General features: G+C 39.8%; 1 protein-coding gene across 26 annotated transcripts in view; it reads right to left on the bottom strand.

Annotated features, from left to right (window-relative positions):
- Positions 1 to 13,573, bottom strand: part of LOC127693473 (T-cell-specific guanine nucleotide triphosphate-binding protein 2-like) — a 444,108-nt gene that overhangs the window by 104,351 nt on the left and 326,184 nt on the right. For 6 of the 26 annotated variants that reach the window (XM_052194340.1, XM_052194342.1, XM_052194348.1 and 3 more), the window contains 2 exons: positions 4,624 to 5,854; positions 3,545 to 3,712 (listed from right to left, as the gene is read on the bottom strand). The exons of 15 other annotated variants lie outside the window; for them this stretch is intronic. In XM_052194340.1, the coding sequence (XP_052050300.1) occupies positions 3,545 to 3,712; positions 4,624 to 5,832 (1,377 nt within the window). In that variant the 5' untranslated portion in view covers positions 5,833 to 5,854. The remainder of the gene's footprint in view (positions 1 to 3,544; positions 3,713 to 4,623; positions 5,855 to 13,573) is intronic. 5 more of the 26 variants (XM_052194347.1, XM_052194346.1, XM_052194361.1 and 2 more) reach the window with 2 other exon arrangements.

Here is a 13,573-nt window from a genome sequence, read left to right as displayed (position 1 = left end):
ATATGTAACAACTAATTTTATATTTTGATTCTTATGTTAAAACAGTTATAACTAGAAAGCCTAAAAAGCTGTCAATAGTTGTATGTATATTTTTGATTAATTTTTTAAATTGTATTTGTACAAACAATTGTAAAAGTTAAGAATTAGTATCATTAAAAAGAAACAACTTTAAGCAATTTGTAAGCCATGAGCTATATATGTATATTATTAATATAAAAATCAAAAGTCTGATTTTTAACATTTTAAAACAAATAGCTACAGCACCCAATTCAATTATCTGTTCTGAAGCAAGGGGACACTCAAAAGAATAAACATGTGATCTAATTATATGAGCTTTACTCCCACAGTAGCTACATTTTTATAGGATGTATGTATAAATCTATAACAATATAAAAACATGTATAGAGGCAAATTTTTAACAATTTATCTTTTAGATAACAATTATTAATTTTGTCAAAAAGGCTTGTCATGTAATAGATTAACAATTAATAATAATCAATTTGATTGTTGTTTAAAATAAGGAACAAACATTTTATCATGCTCTTAAAACAGTCTTTTAAAAATATTTTCATGATTTTATTTTGTAATATTTTATTATTATATCAAATCTTTATTGGAGGATGTCAAAATCGTATTTGGAGAGATTTTACATTAATGTTCTCTTTGTTAAGGAATGGAAGTGAACATATATCAAACTGTTGACAAATACTTATGGTAGCTTTCTCCAAGTTATGTCTCTCAGTATTTGTTTTGCATCTATCTTGAGAACATCAGAGACTTAAATGACAAACTTAAAGCAGAGTCTTAGGCAAAATATTTATCTTAACACCTTTTGAAAATCATTTTCTTAAAAACTTTAAAAGCCCATGTTAAGAGCAAGCCATTTCTTGAGGAATAACTTTCTAATGAAATTCTTTTATAGATCTAAGTTTGAACTTTATTTTGAACCACATCTGTATGAATCTGTTAAAATGTTCTTTTGGCCAGAAACTCTCTAAGTGAGGCCTGCAAGACAAAACTGCATCTCTCAATCCTCTGCAGCTTTGAGTGGCTTTGAGGCAGCTCTGAGCTTTGTATTAACTCAAATGTAAATCTCCTGATCTGAGTTTGTTACCTCTAAGGCCAGACCTACACCCACCGGTCCTGTAAGGAGTAACCAGACCCCATTGTATGAAGGTCAAATAACAAAAGGAACCTGTAATATCAAAGCATAACTACAATTTGTTGAAAGCAAAACCCAGTTTTAAACAATCTTTTCTCCTTAAAATTAATGGCAAATATATTTTTATATTGTAAAGTTTGTCCATCATCTTGTGTTTGAATGTATGACTTTGTAACTTATTGAAGAGACATTATTTTAAATCGTATTTCTTATAAATCCAATCTCCAGGCCAAGATTCACACAAATCACCATGCTAATTTAGAAGCATCTTAGAGGCCTGTATTTCCTGGGTTGCGTCATGCCATGTGTAGCTAGTTAAGATGACTCTGACACTGAATCACCAGTTTTAAACTAACCTTTTCTTCAAAACACTATACCTTTTAAATTATAACCAATTAATTTATAACTCTATAGCCAAGATATGTAAAACATTTATACCTTTAAGACTAATTAGAAATAAAAATGAAGTGATCATATAAATCTCATAAATTTAAACCAAATACATTTTTTTTTCTAGCTGTAACTTCAGGGGAATAAAGCACTTTGAACCCAATCATCGTCATGATAGAAATTTTTCTAGGAGAATTAACCATTTCCACTTGTCCGGCTCCTGGCCCTTTAAGAAGCAGCTTTTTTTTCCCCAGCTGTCTTTGACTCCTACCTTAGAATGTGAGGCACCTCAAATTAGCCTCCTCTGTGTAAACCACAATTGGCAGGACTGCCAGCAAGATAACGCCTTTTTAGCATTTTTTTTTTTTACATAAAACATAAAAACAACCAATCATTCAGCCAAACAAAACAATAGACAACATGAATTGACACACATATAGACAAGTTTTGGTGCACCAAAGACGTATAATAGACAGAGAGGGAACTTGATGTCCCCAAAAGATCCAAATATCTTAACCTGAACTAAGGAGATCTCCAGTAGGTTTCAGAGAGAAAACAGGACGTCTCCCATTTTCTTCTCCTTTCCAGGAGAGTTTTGAAATAGCTTCTAACCATTATTATTATTTTTTTTTTTGATACCGTGTCCTACACATGGAAAAACTGCTTTTCTGCAACCTGCTTTTTCTCTTATTTAAGATTTAACAAGGAGGAAGGAGGATGCCTAGTTGAACACACACACCTGTGGAGAGGGGAGGAGAGCCCAGGAATTTCTCTGCAGTCCAAGTCTTACATGCTGCCCATGAGCAGTTTTTCTTCCGCCGCCTCAGCAGCAGTCTCTGACTTCTACCTGCATGGGTCTCCCCTGTCCATTTTTGCCTAGTCCCTGTCCAGGGAGATAGCCCTGGGAGAGCATTTGTTGAGCAATAACCTCATTGGGACTATACATAAGGACTTTTATTTGAGAGAGAATGTCTCTTCCCCAGAGGTTAACAGGCAGACCAGAAACCACGAAGGGCTGAGTAGAGCCAGTATTTCCCTCTGTCCTCCCAAGTCAGCAACTTTGAGCTTTGGAGAGTGTTTTTTTGATTGTCCAATCCCCTGCAGATGGGTCAGAGAGGCTTGCAAAAGCCAAGCAGGGGGCCAAGCACATTGCGAGATCACAGTAGAATCGGCACCTGAGTCTAAGATGCCCTCAAAGCTTTTACCATTTATTTTAAGGCTGAGTATAGGACGATCTCTAGTGATTACCTGGACCCAGTAAAGGTCTGAGGGACTTTGCTGAGAGGAGCCGCACTGCATGCCTATTGCTGGGTATAGGGTGGCGGGCCACGTGAAGGGGCTTGTTTTGGCTCTGGCTTTTTCTAGGCATTTGACTTTGAAATAAATCTTGAAGTTAGAATGACCATTTGTCCTTCGTAGCTCCTTTAAGAGGACTGCTTGCTCTCTGCAGCTTTTCTCCTCCAAGTTGGCTTTCTCCCCAGGGGGTCTCTAAACTTAATGGCATATCAGCAAGGGATGGGTCTCTGAGGAGCAGAGGATAAAGAGAAGTTACAGGAGCGGATGGTGGGGACTCAGACCTGTCTATAACGACCAAGGAAGGTTTTGGAGAGTTCTTTTTATGGGAAAGCAAGGTCACAGAAGCTGCCCAAGACAAAGGGCGGAGGCAATATTCAGCAGGGTCCTCGTTAGCACTCTGAATGAGCCCCCAGTAACTAAAGAATGTATCAGACATTGGTTCACCTGTACCTGTTTTCAAAATCTTATTAATTTCTTTACCAACCTTATCTCAAGTTAGCGGATGAATGTCAGGTCCACTTAAAATTAACCAAGGACATTTCTCATGACAAAACAAAAGAACTTAATTAAATCTTTTTTCTTAACTCTTACTCCTCTCTCCCTGAATGATTGCTTGATTTCTCCTATGAATCAAGCCTCTTTAGCCTCTTTTTTTTTTCCCCAATGACAATCGGACGACAATGTTTGGCCACTCACCTGCCCCTCCAGCGACGCACGAGCGATGCGGTCTGTGGGGTCCTTGATTCCTTTTCCCGGGATTTCTCCTCCATCGTCCGGTAGTTGACCGTACTTCGGGTCCCTGGTTCGGGCGCCACTGTTCCCGTCCCACGGGTCAGTTATTCCAGGGTTCCAAAGGGGTGCTACCTGCGGGTCAAAAAGGGGGAGAGAAGGAGGGAGGCCAAGCACCAAGAAAGACAGACAGTCTGGGTTATGTCAAGGCCTCGTTTAATGTTCTGGGGTACACAGGTTTTAAGGCTTTCAGGAGGGGCGTACCCCAAGGCAAGGACAAAGGAAAAAAGGGCAATCCTAGTAGTTTCAGCAGGAAGAGATAAGGGTCCTCCGGTGGAGACAACAGGTGTTTGCATAGGCCGGAGCCTGCCACAGTTATCTCAGGACTTCCTTCCACCGCAATTACCGGAGTCGGTGGGTGATGATGCAGGCAGGATCATTCTGCAGTTATCTTCGAGACAATGGCTAAACCAAAGCCCGTGGGAGAGGCTCTAGTTAATTGTTCTTATATTTTAGCAGCCACCACCTTAGGGCCATGAGTAAGCAATAGTGCGAATAGCTCAGGATGGCTTCCCACATCAGGCAAGACTAAATCTTGACCCTCACCCTTTACCCTATACAAAAACGAACCCTAAGTTGGCCAAAGAGCTTACTATATGATGGAGACCTTGAAGCTCTTAAGGGAAATGGATATGAAAATGTCGTCAGATTTTCCCTCATAGTGTCGGGAAAGCATAGGAATCAAAAGCAAACAGACAAGTAGCGTTCCATCTGACTGAAATACTTCTTAAATACAAAGCAACTAGACACCACGGTCATGAGATGATTTACAATGAAAAGCCTTAGGAGTGCATCATGTAACAGTCTCAACCAGAGAGACCCCAGGATGTCAACAGGTGCTGAAAAAGGATATGACAAAATTTATCAGGATCACATTGAAACACGTCAGGAAAGTGAAATAAAAAGGTATTTCCTGCAACAACTTTGGAAATGTTTTTCCCACGGACTCCTCTCAACATAGAGATGTTAGAATTGAATGTGCTTACCTTCTTTCTTAAAAGCTCTTCTTTGCTAAGGATAATTTTAACATCACTTGCAACCGTGTCAATGAAGTAATTTTTCAAGTGGGAAAACTTTGAAAAGTAAGGATTTCTAATGTACTTCAATATTCTATCTGTTAAGGATGTATCTGGCTCATCTGCGAGTAAATATGGAGACTTAATGTTTGCTTTGAGTTCCTTCAGTGTCATATTCAAATCCTCAGCAATGTTTTCCAGTGATGCCTCATCCAGGCCAAAGGAAGATCTACATTCATTCAAAGTCTGTTCCAAGATCTCCATGTCATTTTGGGTCAATCCCCTGAATGGTATGGTAGCCCATGCTCTTGGCATTCTGGATTCCTTTGAGATCTTTTGTTTCAGCATATCCCTCTTCCGGTCTATGGTGGAATCTGTGACAATTGGCAGAGTGAGCATGAACATGTGGCGATTGTAGGCCGGGAGCTCACTCAAAAGGGTGGATTCCAGCTTTGGGAAGTCAAAGTCAGAGACATCAAAGTTAGAGACTAAGAAGACTGGAGGCTCCTGTTGGGTAACTTCCTTAAGTATACTTGAAAAGGCATTTCGAATCTGCTTTAATGTGTTCTCTCTCTTGAATCTCCTAGGATATGTCCTTTCTATAGCCCTTAGATCAAGATCTATATGTGTTCTAACAAAATAGAAACTCCTATTCATTTTCACAATGGCCTTGATAAGTTGTATGTCATCACGTTTCAGCCATAGAGAAGAGACAAAAATTAAGAAGTCATACTCCTCAAATTTGATTTTCTTCAGATAATCATGTGATTGGAAAGCAATAGACCCAATGCCAGGCAAGTCCCATAGTGTCAAACTTGGAAACTTTACATATTGGTATGGTGTTCTCTCAGTGGTTGTAACTATGTCCCCAGTAGTAGCTGCACCTTCTTCATCAGACCCCACTCTCTGTAGAGCATTGATGAGACTGGACTTTCCAGCCTTTGTCCTCCCCATCACTGCAATGTTCAGTGGGGATTTCTCAATGTCACCCAGAGCTTTGCTGATTGCAGAAACTGTTTCTTGAAGGTTTCCATTCTCTAGGGATGATTCAATGAAGGCCTTTAATTCCTGAGACAGGATTTTGTTTTCCATCTTGAAATTTTGAAGATTTGTGCCAAAGCTGAAGGTAAAATTAGGATCCTCCTTTGGAGAGCATGTATAAGAGGGAGTCTGACCCATGCCTGGGGAATGTAGATGGTACCTACGGGAGGAAAGAACCAGGAAGTTCAACAAATTAGTTCAGGAAGTACAACAAATGGGAGAGCCCCCAGTATCTGCCCCTACATTATAAACAGGGACTTACTTCTCATTAACAAATTTGCAAGACTGATTAGCACTTACTACTGGATTTAGCTTTAAATTTTTGTTTGACTCAAACTTTTTGATCTTTGAGTATTTTCTTCTTTACAGTGTTTTTAGTTCATCAAGATCAAATTTAAGCTAAGGATGCTGTTCTATGGATTGACAGTTTGAGCTCAGACTGGGTTAAGATGCCCTGACTATTTTCTGGAAAAGATATTACCCAACTTCATAGTTTTGTCAGTCTTTCGAGTTAAGATCACATTATGACATGCATACTGACTTTCAGGTTTCTTGTTTTATTTCAATAATTGACATGAATGGTAGCAAATTCAATTGGAGAGTTCTCTCCATTGTCAGAAGGAATAATCTTAAGAATGTGGGAGACTCTTCTTGATCTATCCTCTTGGGTTTCCTGTGACTTTGCTATCTATGAAAGTCCTTTGACACTTTGGTGCTGAAAACCCTTTGCTTTTCAATCAAGACCTTGTGCTTGTGGCAGTCATAGGCTCTGGTGGGGAATTGGCTACTGTTATTTGGTTAAGTGGGCATGATATCCCAATTAATTTGCTATCTACATATTTATGCATATCTGTATCAAAGAATTGCTACCCCTGTCAACTTTGGCCATAGAAGCTGCTCTGTATAGTGAGTAACTTTCGATAAACTCGTAATGGTCAAAGAATGTTGCATAAGTGACTTCTGAATGCTCAGCCAAAAAATTTGATACCTAAATTGTGCCCTTTAAGGCTGAGTGTGATGCAGAAGAATCATCAGAAATGATGTGAGACCTGGAAGCATGTGGAGATTTTCTTTTTGACAATGTAAAAATCTCTGAAACAGTAAAAACCCAAAACATTCTATCAATTGGTGAGCTGAAGAGGCAGTCAAGAGACTACACAAAAAGGATAATATATACTTGAAAATTTACTCATTACCCTGAACCATCAGACAAAGAGCAATTAAATCAGATTGTTACCACCAAGAAACCATTACCATTACCAAATATAGAAAAGAGGAACCTTATTCACTGTTAAATGTTAAAGTTCCTTCAGAAATTGATCACTGTCCCAGGTACATTACTCAATTCAACCTGAAGTGCCAGCAGCCATTCTCACATAGATCTCAAAACCCCTCCTTTCAGTCATTTCTAGCCTGCTTTTAGAAGGAAATATACTAGCTTAAAGATTAGCCAAGTAGTTAGATGGTCAATACATGCAGAGCTCACCTGAGTGGGCCAGAACAGAGCTCACCTGTGGTTAGGTTACCATAGCAACTCCTTTCCATGTCACCTCCTCATGATCAATTTATTGTGCCAAGTTCCTGCAGCAATATCTGGCTTTTCCCTGAGCTTCTAAGAGACAATTCTGAGAAACTATTCCCACGAATCAATGCCAGCCCCCTGAGATTTTTCCCCAAATACAATGACTTTACCCCTTTACACCTTGCTTGCTTCGTTTTAAATTGCCTTGTGTAAAAAATAAAATTTGAAAGCTTGATCAGAATACTGTCTTTCTGTCTGTCTCTCGCGTTTCTTGTCTCTTACCTTCTCCTAGGTGGTCCGGGGACCCTGCTGACTGTCCTGTGGGTCGGGACACTGAAGGACTGTTAGTCAACAAACTACACAGATGCATGCACATCCTTGGTTATAGCTAATGTGTTGATGGTCCCTATTAAATTAATTTAGTGTAGATATTTATATACAGATGAATGGGTGAAGAATGTATATACAGTAAGGCTCTATGTAGTTGTGAAGACTACATGACATTTGCAGAAAAAAAAATTAGTGCAACTAGAATTTGTTTTTCAGAGAAAAGTATCCAGAATTCAAGAAAACAATAGCAAAAAACAAAAACAAAACAACCCAAATAACACATGTTGTCTTTCACAGGCTGATGCTAACATTACAAAAATGTATGTGTGTGTGTCCAGAGAACATGGAATACAGAAGCAGAGGCATTCACACGAGTTCAAGGTCAACCTGATCTACAAAGTGAGATCAAGAACATCCAGGGCTGTTATACAGAAAACCTTGTGGGGGAAAAGCAAAACAAAACACACACCCTCCAAAATATTTGGTTTCACTAGTATATAGTGTCTTTCGTGGGGAATCTCTTGGACCGCAACATATGTAAGTGTTGTAGATTTGTCTTTTAATAAACCCCAAGTGATGTCTCATCTGGTTGGTCAACTTAACTCCATCTGGAATAAAGTGAAACCCAACTAGCTGGGCACACTCTGGGAGACATTTTTCTACATTTGGTCATCTGAGGTTGGGAGAACTACCCTTAATCTGGGCTACATCTTCTGGTGGCAGCCCACATGGAAAGGAGACTTGCATTCTTTGCCTGCTTGCTCTCATTTGCACTGGCAAGTTTATCCTTTCTTCTGCTGAGGTATTCTGTCACTGGTATTAGAGCCTAATTCTTAGGGTTTCCCGTGTACACTGAAGGCTGGCTGTGACAGGAAGCCTCATGGATTGAGTTCTGGGCCTTTCCTTCAGGGGACATCTACTGTTAGACTGGGCAGATCACAGGTGGTTAGGCATACTGTTAAATGTCCTTTAATGCGTGATGATTCCTGCTAGCCGTTCTGCTCCTGGCAAAAACCTTGACCTAAAGTATGCAGAATTGAGAATATACTACCTATATCACTGTAGTGGCTACTCCTCGTTGTCAAGTTGACTACATCCGGAATGAACTCCAATCCAGAATTGGAAGGCTCACTTTTGATCCTATTCTAGAGGCTGAGAGATACAAATTTCTGTCCTGGACCTTGGAATGGAGATCTTGAGGCATAATGGCTATGAATCCCAGAAGATTATGACAGGGAGCTCTCTGAGTTTAAGGTCATCTGGGACAAAGCAAGTCCCAGATAGGGGTGTGGTGGCACACACCTTTAATCTGGGCCACACTTTCTGCTGGATATGTACATAAGGACATTGGAAGAAGGAAGATTGGTTCTCTCTTCTTTGCCTGCTTGCCTTGTGGGACTGAGCGACTTCTTGATCCTTGTACTTCCATTCACAGCTCCTGCTGACCATTGTTGGGGAGTTGGACTACAGAATGTAAGTCATGAACAAATTCCCTTACTATATAGGGACTACCCATAAGTTCTGTGAGTCTAGAGAACCCTGACAAATACAATCATCTAGTTGAGAGAAAGAAGGAAAATTGGATGACCAGCATTCATGTATCTTAATTGTAGAGACACTCTTCAGAATATCTTCTGCAGATGACAAGTTTCCTGTTTGCTCCTTTTCATTCCTATTACAAAGAGTTACATATGTGTTCTGGACATCCTGAAAGAGTTAACTCAGGAACTTTAAGAAGATCAGAGGCCAAATTATATTCCTGGGTCCACAATGGGTATAGGGGTAGACTGACCTAAGGGTGGGGACACATTTTGAAGGATGGACCTTTGGCCACTTACCTCATCCCATAGAGACCAATCTGTTTAAAGGTAACATATCCCTTTTAAAGGCATATACCCAGAAGATTCCCTGGCATGCAATAAGGACACATGCTCCACTGTGTTCATAGTAGCCTTATTTATAATATCCAGAAGCTGGAAAGAACCCAGATGTCCCTCAATGGAGGAATGGATACAGAAAATGTGGTATATTTACACAATGGAATACTACTCAGCAATTTAAAACAATTAATTCATGAAAATTTTAGGCAAATGGTTGGAACTGGAAAATATCATCCTAAGTGAGGTAACCCAATCACAAAAGAATACGCATGGAATGCAATGACTGATAAGTGATATTAATTAGCCCAGAAGCTCTGAATATTCAAGACACAATTAGCATATCAAATGATTCCCAAGAAGAAGGAAGAAGAGGGCCCTGGTCCTGGAAAGACTTGCTCCAGCATTGTAGGGGAGTACCAGGACAGAGAAATGGGAGGGGAGTGTTTTGGGAATGGGTGGAGAGAAGAGGGCTTATGGGACATATGGGGAGGGGAAAAACGGGAAAGGGGAAAGCATTTGGAATGCAAACAAAGAATATAGAAAATAAAAAAAAAAAAGAAAAAGCAACAAAGTAATTTAAAAAAAAGGAAAAAAGTGGGGGTTGTCTTTATGTTATTAAAAATGGTGATTAGGCTCTGGACATCTTCCACAGTTATTTGGATCAGAAATGATGGAGGGAGACCTCCAGAGCACTAGATTCTAAAATAGCAAACAAAAAAAATCTGTCTTTGTGAAACTAAAATTTTTCTTTGAGAATTATATATTACAGAAAACACCACCCCCTTCATATCTCAATTCCTGTATTCATCTTGAAGAAATTATTAAGAGTCATCGACGCAGTTACCTTGGATTTGGTGCTTAAGAGGGTTGTTATTAGGTTGTCTTTCTAGAAAATGTGAAATACTTCAGATTTAAAACAGGATCAATTAAGATTGATTATATAGCCATAATTTCATTTGGTAAAAATCTTTATAATTGTTATTATGTTCAAGGCATAAGTTATTTGGTACAGAATTTATTTTGATACAAAATCAAGGTTTCCATTGGTATAAATAGTAAAAATTTGAAAGTACAGGGTTTAGACCCAGTCATTCTTTGCAGTTTTTATAACAGATCTGAGATGTTTATGCCTGTGAGTTTAGGGCCAAATAACAAATAAAGGCTCTGTGTTTGTTAGGGTATTTTCAAGATTTTAATCAAAACAGTTGAAAGTTGTCAAGGCTTAACAGTTCAAACATGCTTTAGATAGATAGTTTTAAAAGGCATCAGAAGTCCACAGAATGTGATGTTCTGTGTTATATATTTTCCGTTAATATTGGTTACTCTTGGATTTCTGATGGGGTTGAAGACTGTTAATCTCATAGCCAGCCCAAGCTGTTTAACTTTGAGAAATCTGATATAGATTAAAATAGATGGTTTTCAGAAGACATAAAATTTATGGCCAAGACATGAGTCAGGAGTTAATTCTTATAGTCTTCTAAGATAGTATAGATAACAAAGGTTCTGTTTGACAGAGACTGGGTGTTAGGTCTATCTTATACTTTATAATTTACAAAATGATAATAGTTATGCTCAATTTATAATTATGGAGAAAATTTTTTTATTAAACAGAAAGTGTAGACTATTACAAGATTTCCTATCCCTTCACATTGAGGCATTGAGAGGCCAGTAATTAGAAAAGAGAAAAAAGAAGCTAGAGAGAGAAAAAGAAGAAAGGACTTCAGGAACGGAACAGGAGGAGACCTGAGACTACCTCCCCTGTTACCATGGTAGCTCTCTCACTAAGGGTATATTTCCCCAGAGACTGATTAATCTTTTTGAGACTGTCTTATTTGTAATACAGGAAGCCAAAAAGAATACCCCCTCAGATGCAGCAGGTGTGTGTGTGTGTGTGTGTGTGTGTGTTTGCCATCAATTGACGAGGCTGTCATGAACAATGGCTTTCCCTGACTAGACCTAACTGGGACTTTAATATGACAAAAGGTAAGGGGCACCTGAAGGTTCACCACCAGTCTCCATTGGCAGGTCTCAAGGGCTACTGTGACAATGGATTTTATAGACCAGGCTAGTAGAGATTTCAGAAAAAAAAGGCTTCAGAGGCTAGAGAGATTTAGTGTAGGTTGTTGAGAAAGTCTGTAGAGAGATTTAGTGCAGTTTGCTGAGACAGGGAGACAGAGGAGAAGAAACGAAAAAAGAGAAAGGAAAAAAATGACAGAGAAGGAAGCTACAAAAAGTCCTGGCTATAATAGTTAGAAAAAGCAAAGAAGAGAGACAGAAAAGGAGCAGTTCACATACTTCAAGGAGAGAGGCCCCTGAGCCAGAGTGTGCCCTAACAAATAGAAGCCAGGAGCAGGAATTCCCAGGCCTTGGAAAAAGCGCCCCAAATGGCAAAGGTATTAGCCCTGGATGAAGACAGTGACTAGGAGATATGGGGTTCTGACCACCTCCCCCAACCCAGGAAAACTCTGAGAGTAGAAGAGAAACCCACTCAGTTATTGGTGGATACAGGGGTTCAACACCAAGCCTTCAAGCCAAGAAAAGATCTTGGATCCAAGAGGTCACTGGCACCAAAATTATTCTTGGACAACCTGAAGAACAGTGGACCTAGGGATGGGATGGGTAGCCCATACATTTAGGAGCACCCCAAGACATACTCTCCAAAATGGGAAACCAGATACACTTTCTACCCAACGGGCCACAGCTAACTGGTCTAAAAAGAGGGACTGACCTCTGCTGAAAGTTGCTTCAGACAGGAGCAGTTTTCTCCATGAAGGCCAAAGACAAGCAGGTGTTGCTATGGTGGATGCACAAATGTCATCTGAGTAGAAGAACCTTTACTCCTGACACATCGAGGCAAAAAGTAGAGCTAATTGCCTTCACTAAGACCTTGGAGCCAGCAAGAAAATTAATATCCACATGGATAGCAGGCATGCCTTTGCCACAGCCCATGTCCACAGAGATATATATGCCAAGAGGACTGCTCACATCAGAGGAAACCAAGAGGAAATCCTGGACCTCTTAGATGCCCTAATGAAGCCAGCAACTGTATTATTCACTGCTCAAGATGTCAGAAGGGAAAAGACTCGGTGGACAATAACCAGGCAGATCAAGTGGTTCCAGAAGTGGCTATGCTGGAGCCTATACTAGTTATGGGCCTTCGAGGGACACCCACTTGGAAATGAGACTAAATTAAGAGATGGCCTCACGTAGAATATGCTAAAGAAAAAAAAACTCAGATTGCTAGCCACCTTACCAACTATTACCAAGAGAAGGCACACACAATAAAGGAGAACTATACTCCCCAGAAAGTAAGCAAAAGACTAGGTCAAATGCACAGAAAGACTCATTTAGGAGATAAAAAGCTTGTCCAGGCAGTTAAGGGACCCAAAGGATATATTTGTAACTCAGGTTTTGGGCCAGAGAGATAATAGAACAGTATATAAGGTATTCAAGCAAGTGAATGCTTATACAGCAAAGAGTAAACGGGGCAAAAGACCTAGAAGAGAACAGCCTAAAATATATTGAGAGATTTTATAAAAGCTAAGGCAGGAGATTATGGTTATAAATAACTTCTAGTGTTTGTAGATAGTTTTTCTAGATGGGTTGGGACTTTCCCCACCAAGCAGGAAATAGCTGCCATGATTAGAAGAAATTTTCCCGAGTTTCAGAGTGCCTAAGGTAATTGGATCAGACAATGGTCCTGTTTTAAGGTAAGTCAGAGATTGATAAAGATTTGGGAGACTCATTGGAAACATTATTGAACATACTGTCCCCAGAGTTCAAGACAGGTAGAGAAAATAAACAAAACCCTATGAGAGACCTTAACTAAATTGACCTTGGAGACTGGTTCATGCTGGATGCTGTCCCCTTCTTGTTCCTGTTCCTGTTCTGAGCCCAACAGCCCCTGCCATTTTACCCATCTTGAGATCCTCTTTGAAACCTCCTTTGGTGTCCACTGGGCCCTACCAGGAGGTGTCTGTCGCTCAACATGAGATTTTTCTCAAACTCTCTGTGCCTTAAATACTCCAGGCATGCCAGGGACTCCTCACTGCTTCCAGACTGATGACTTGATCTGTGTAAGAGAACTTCAGGAACAGTCGCTGGAACCCTGATGAAAGAGACCCTTCCTGATGCTGCTAGCCACTCC

The sequence above is a fragment of the Apodemus sylvaticus genome, chromosome 10 (genome assembly GCF_947179515.1).
Source record: "Apodemus sylvaticus chromosome 10, mApoSyl1.1, whole genome shotgun sequence".
In the NCBI taxonomy this organism is placed as follows: Eukaryota; Metazoa; Chordata; class Mammalia; order Rodentia; family Muridae; genus Apodemus; species Apodemus sylvaticus.
Note: the sequence above shows the minus strand (reverse complement) of the source record. Positions and strands in the feature narration are given on the sequence as shown.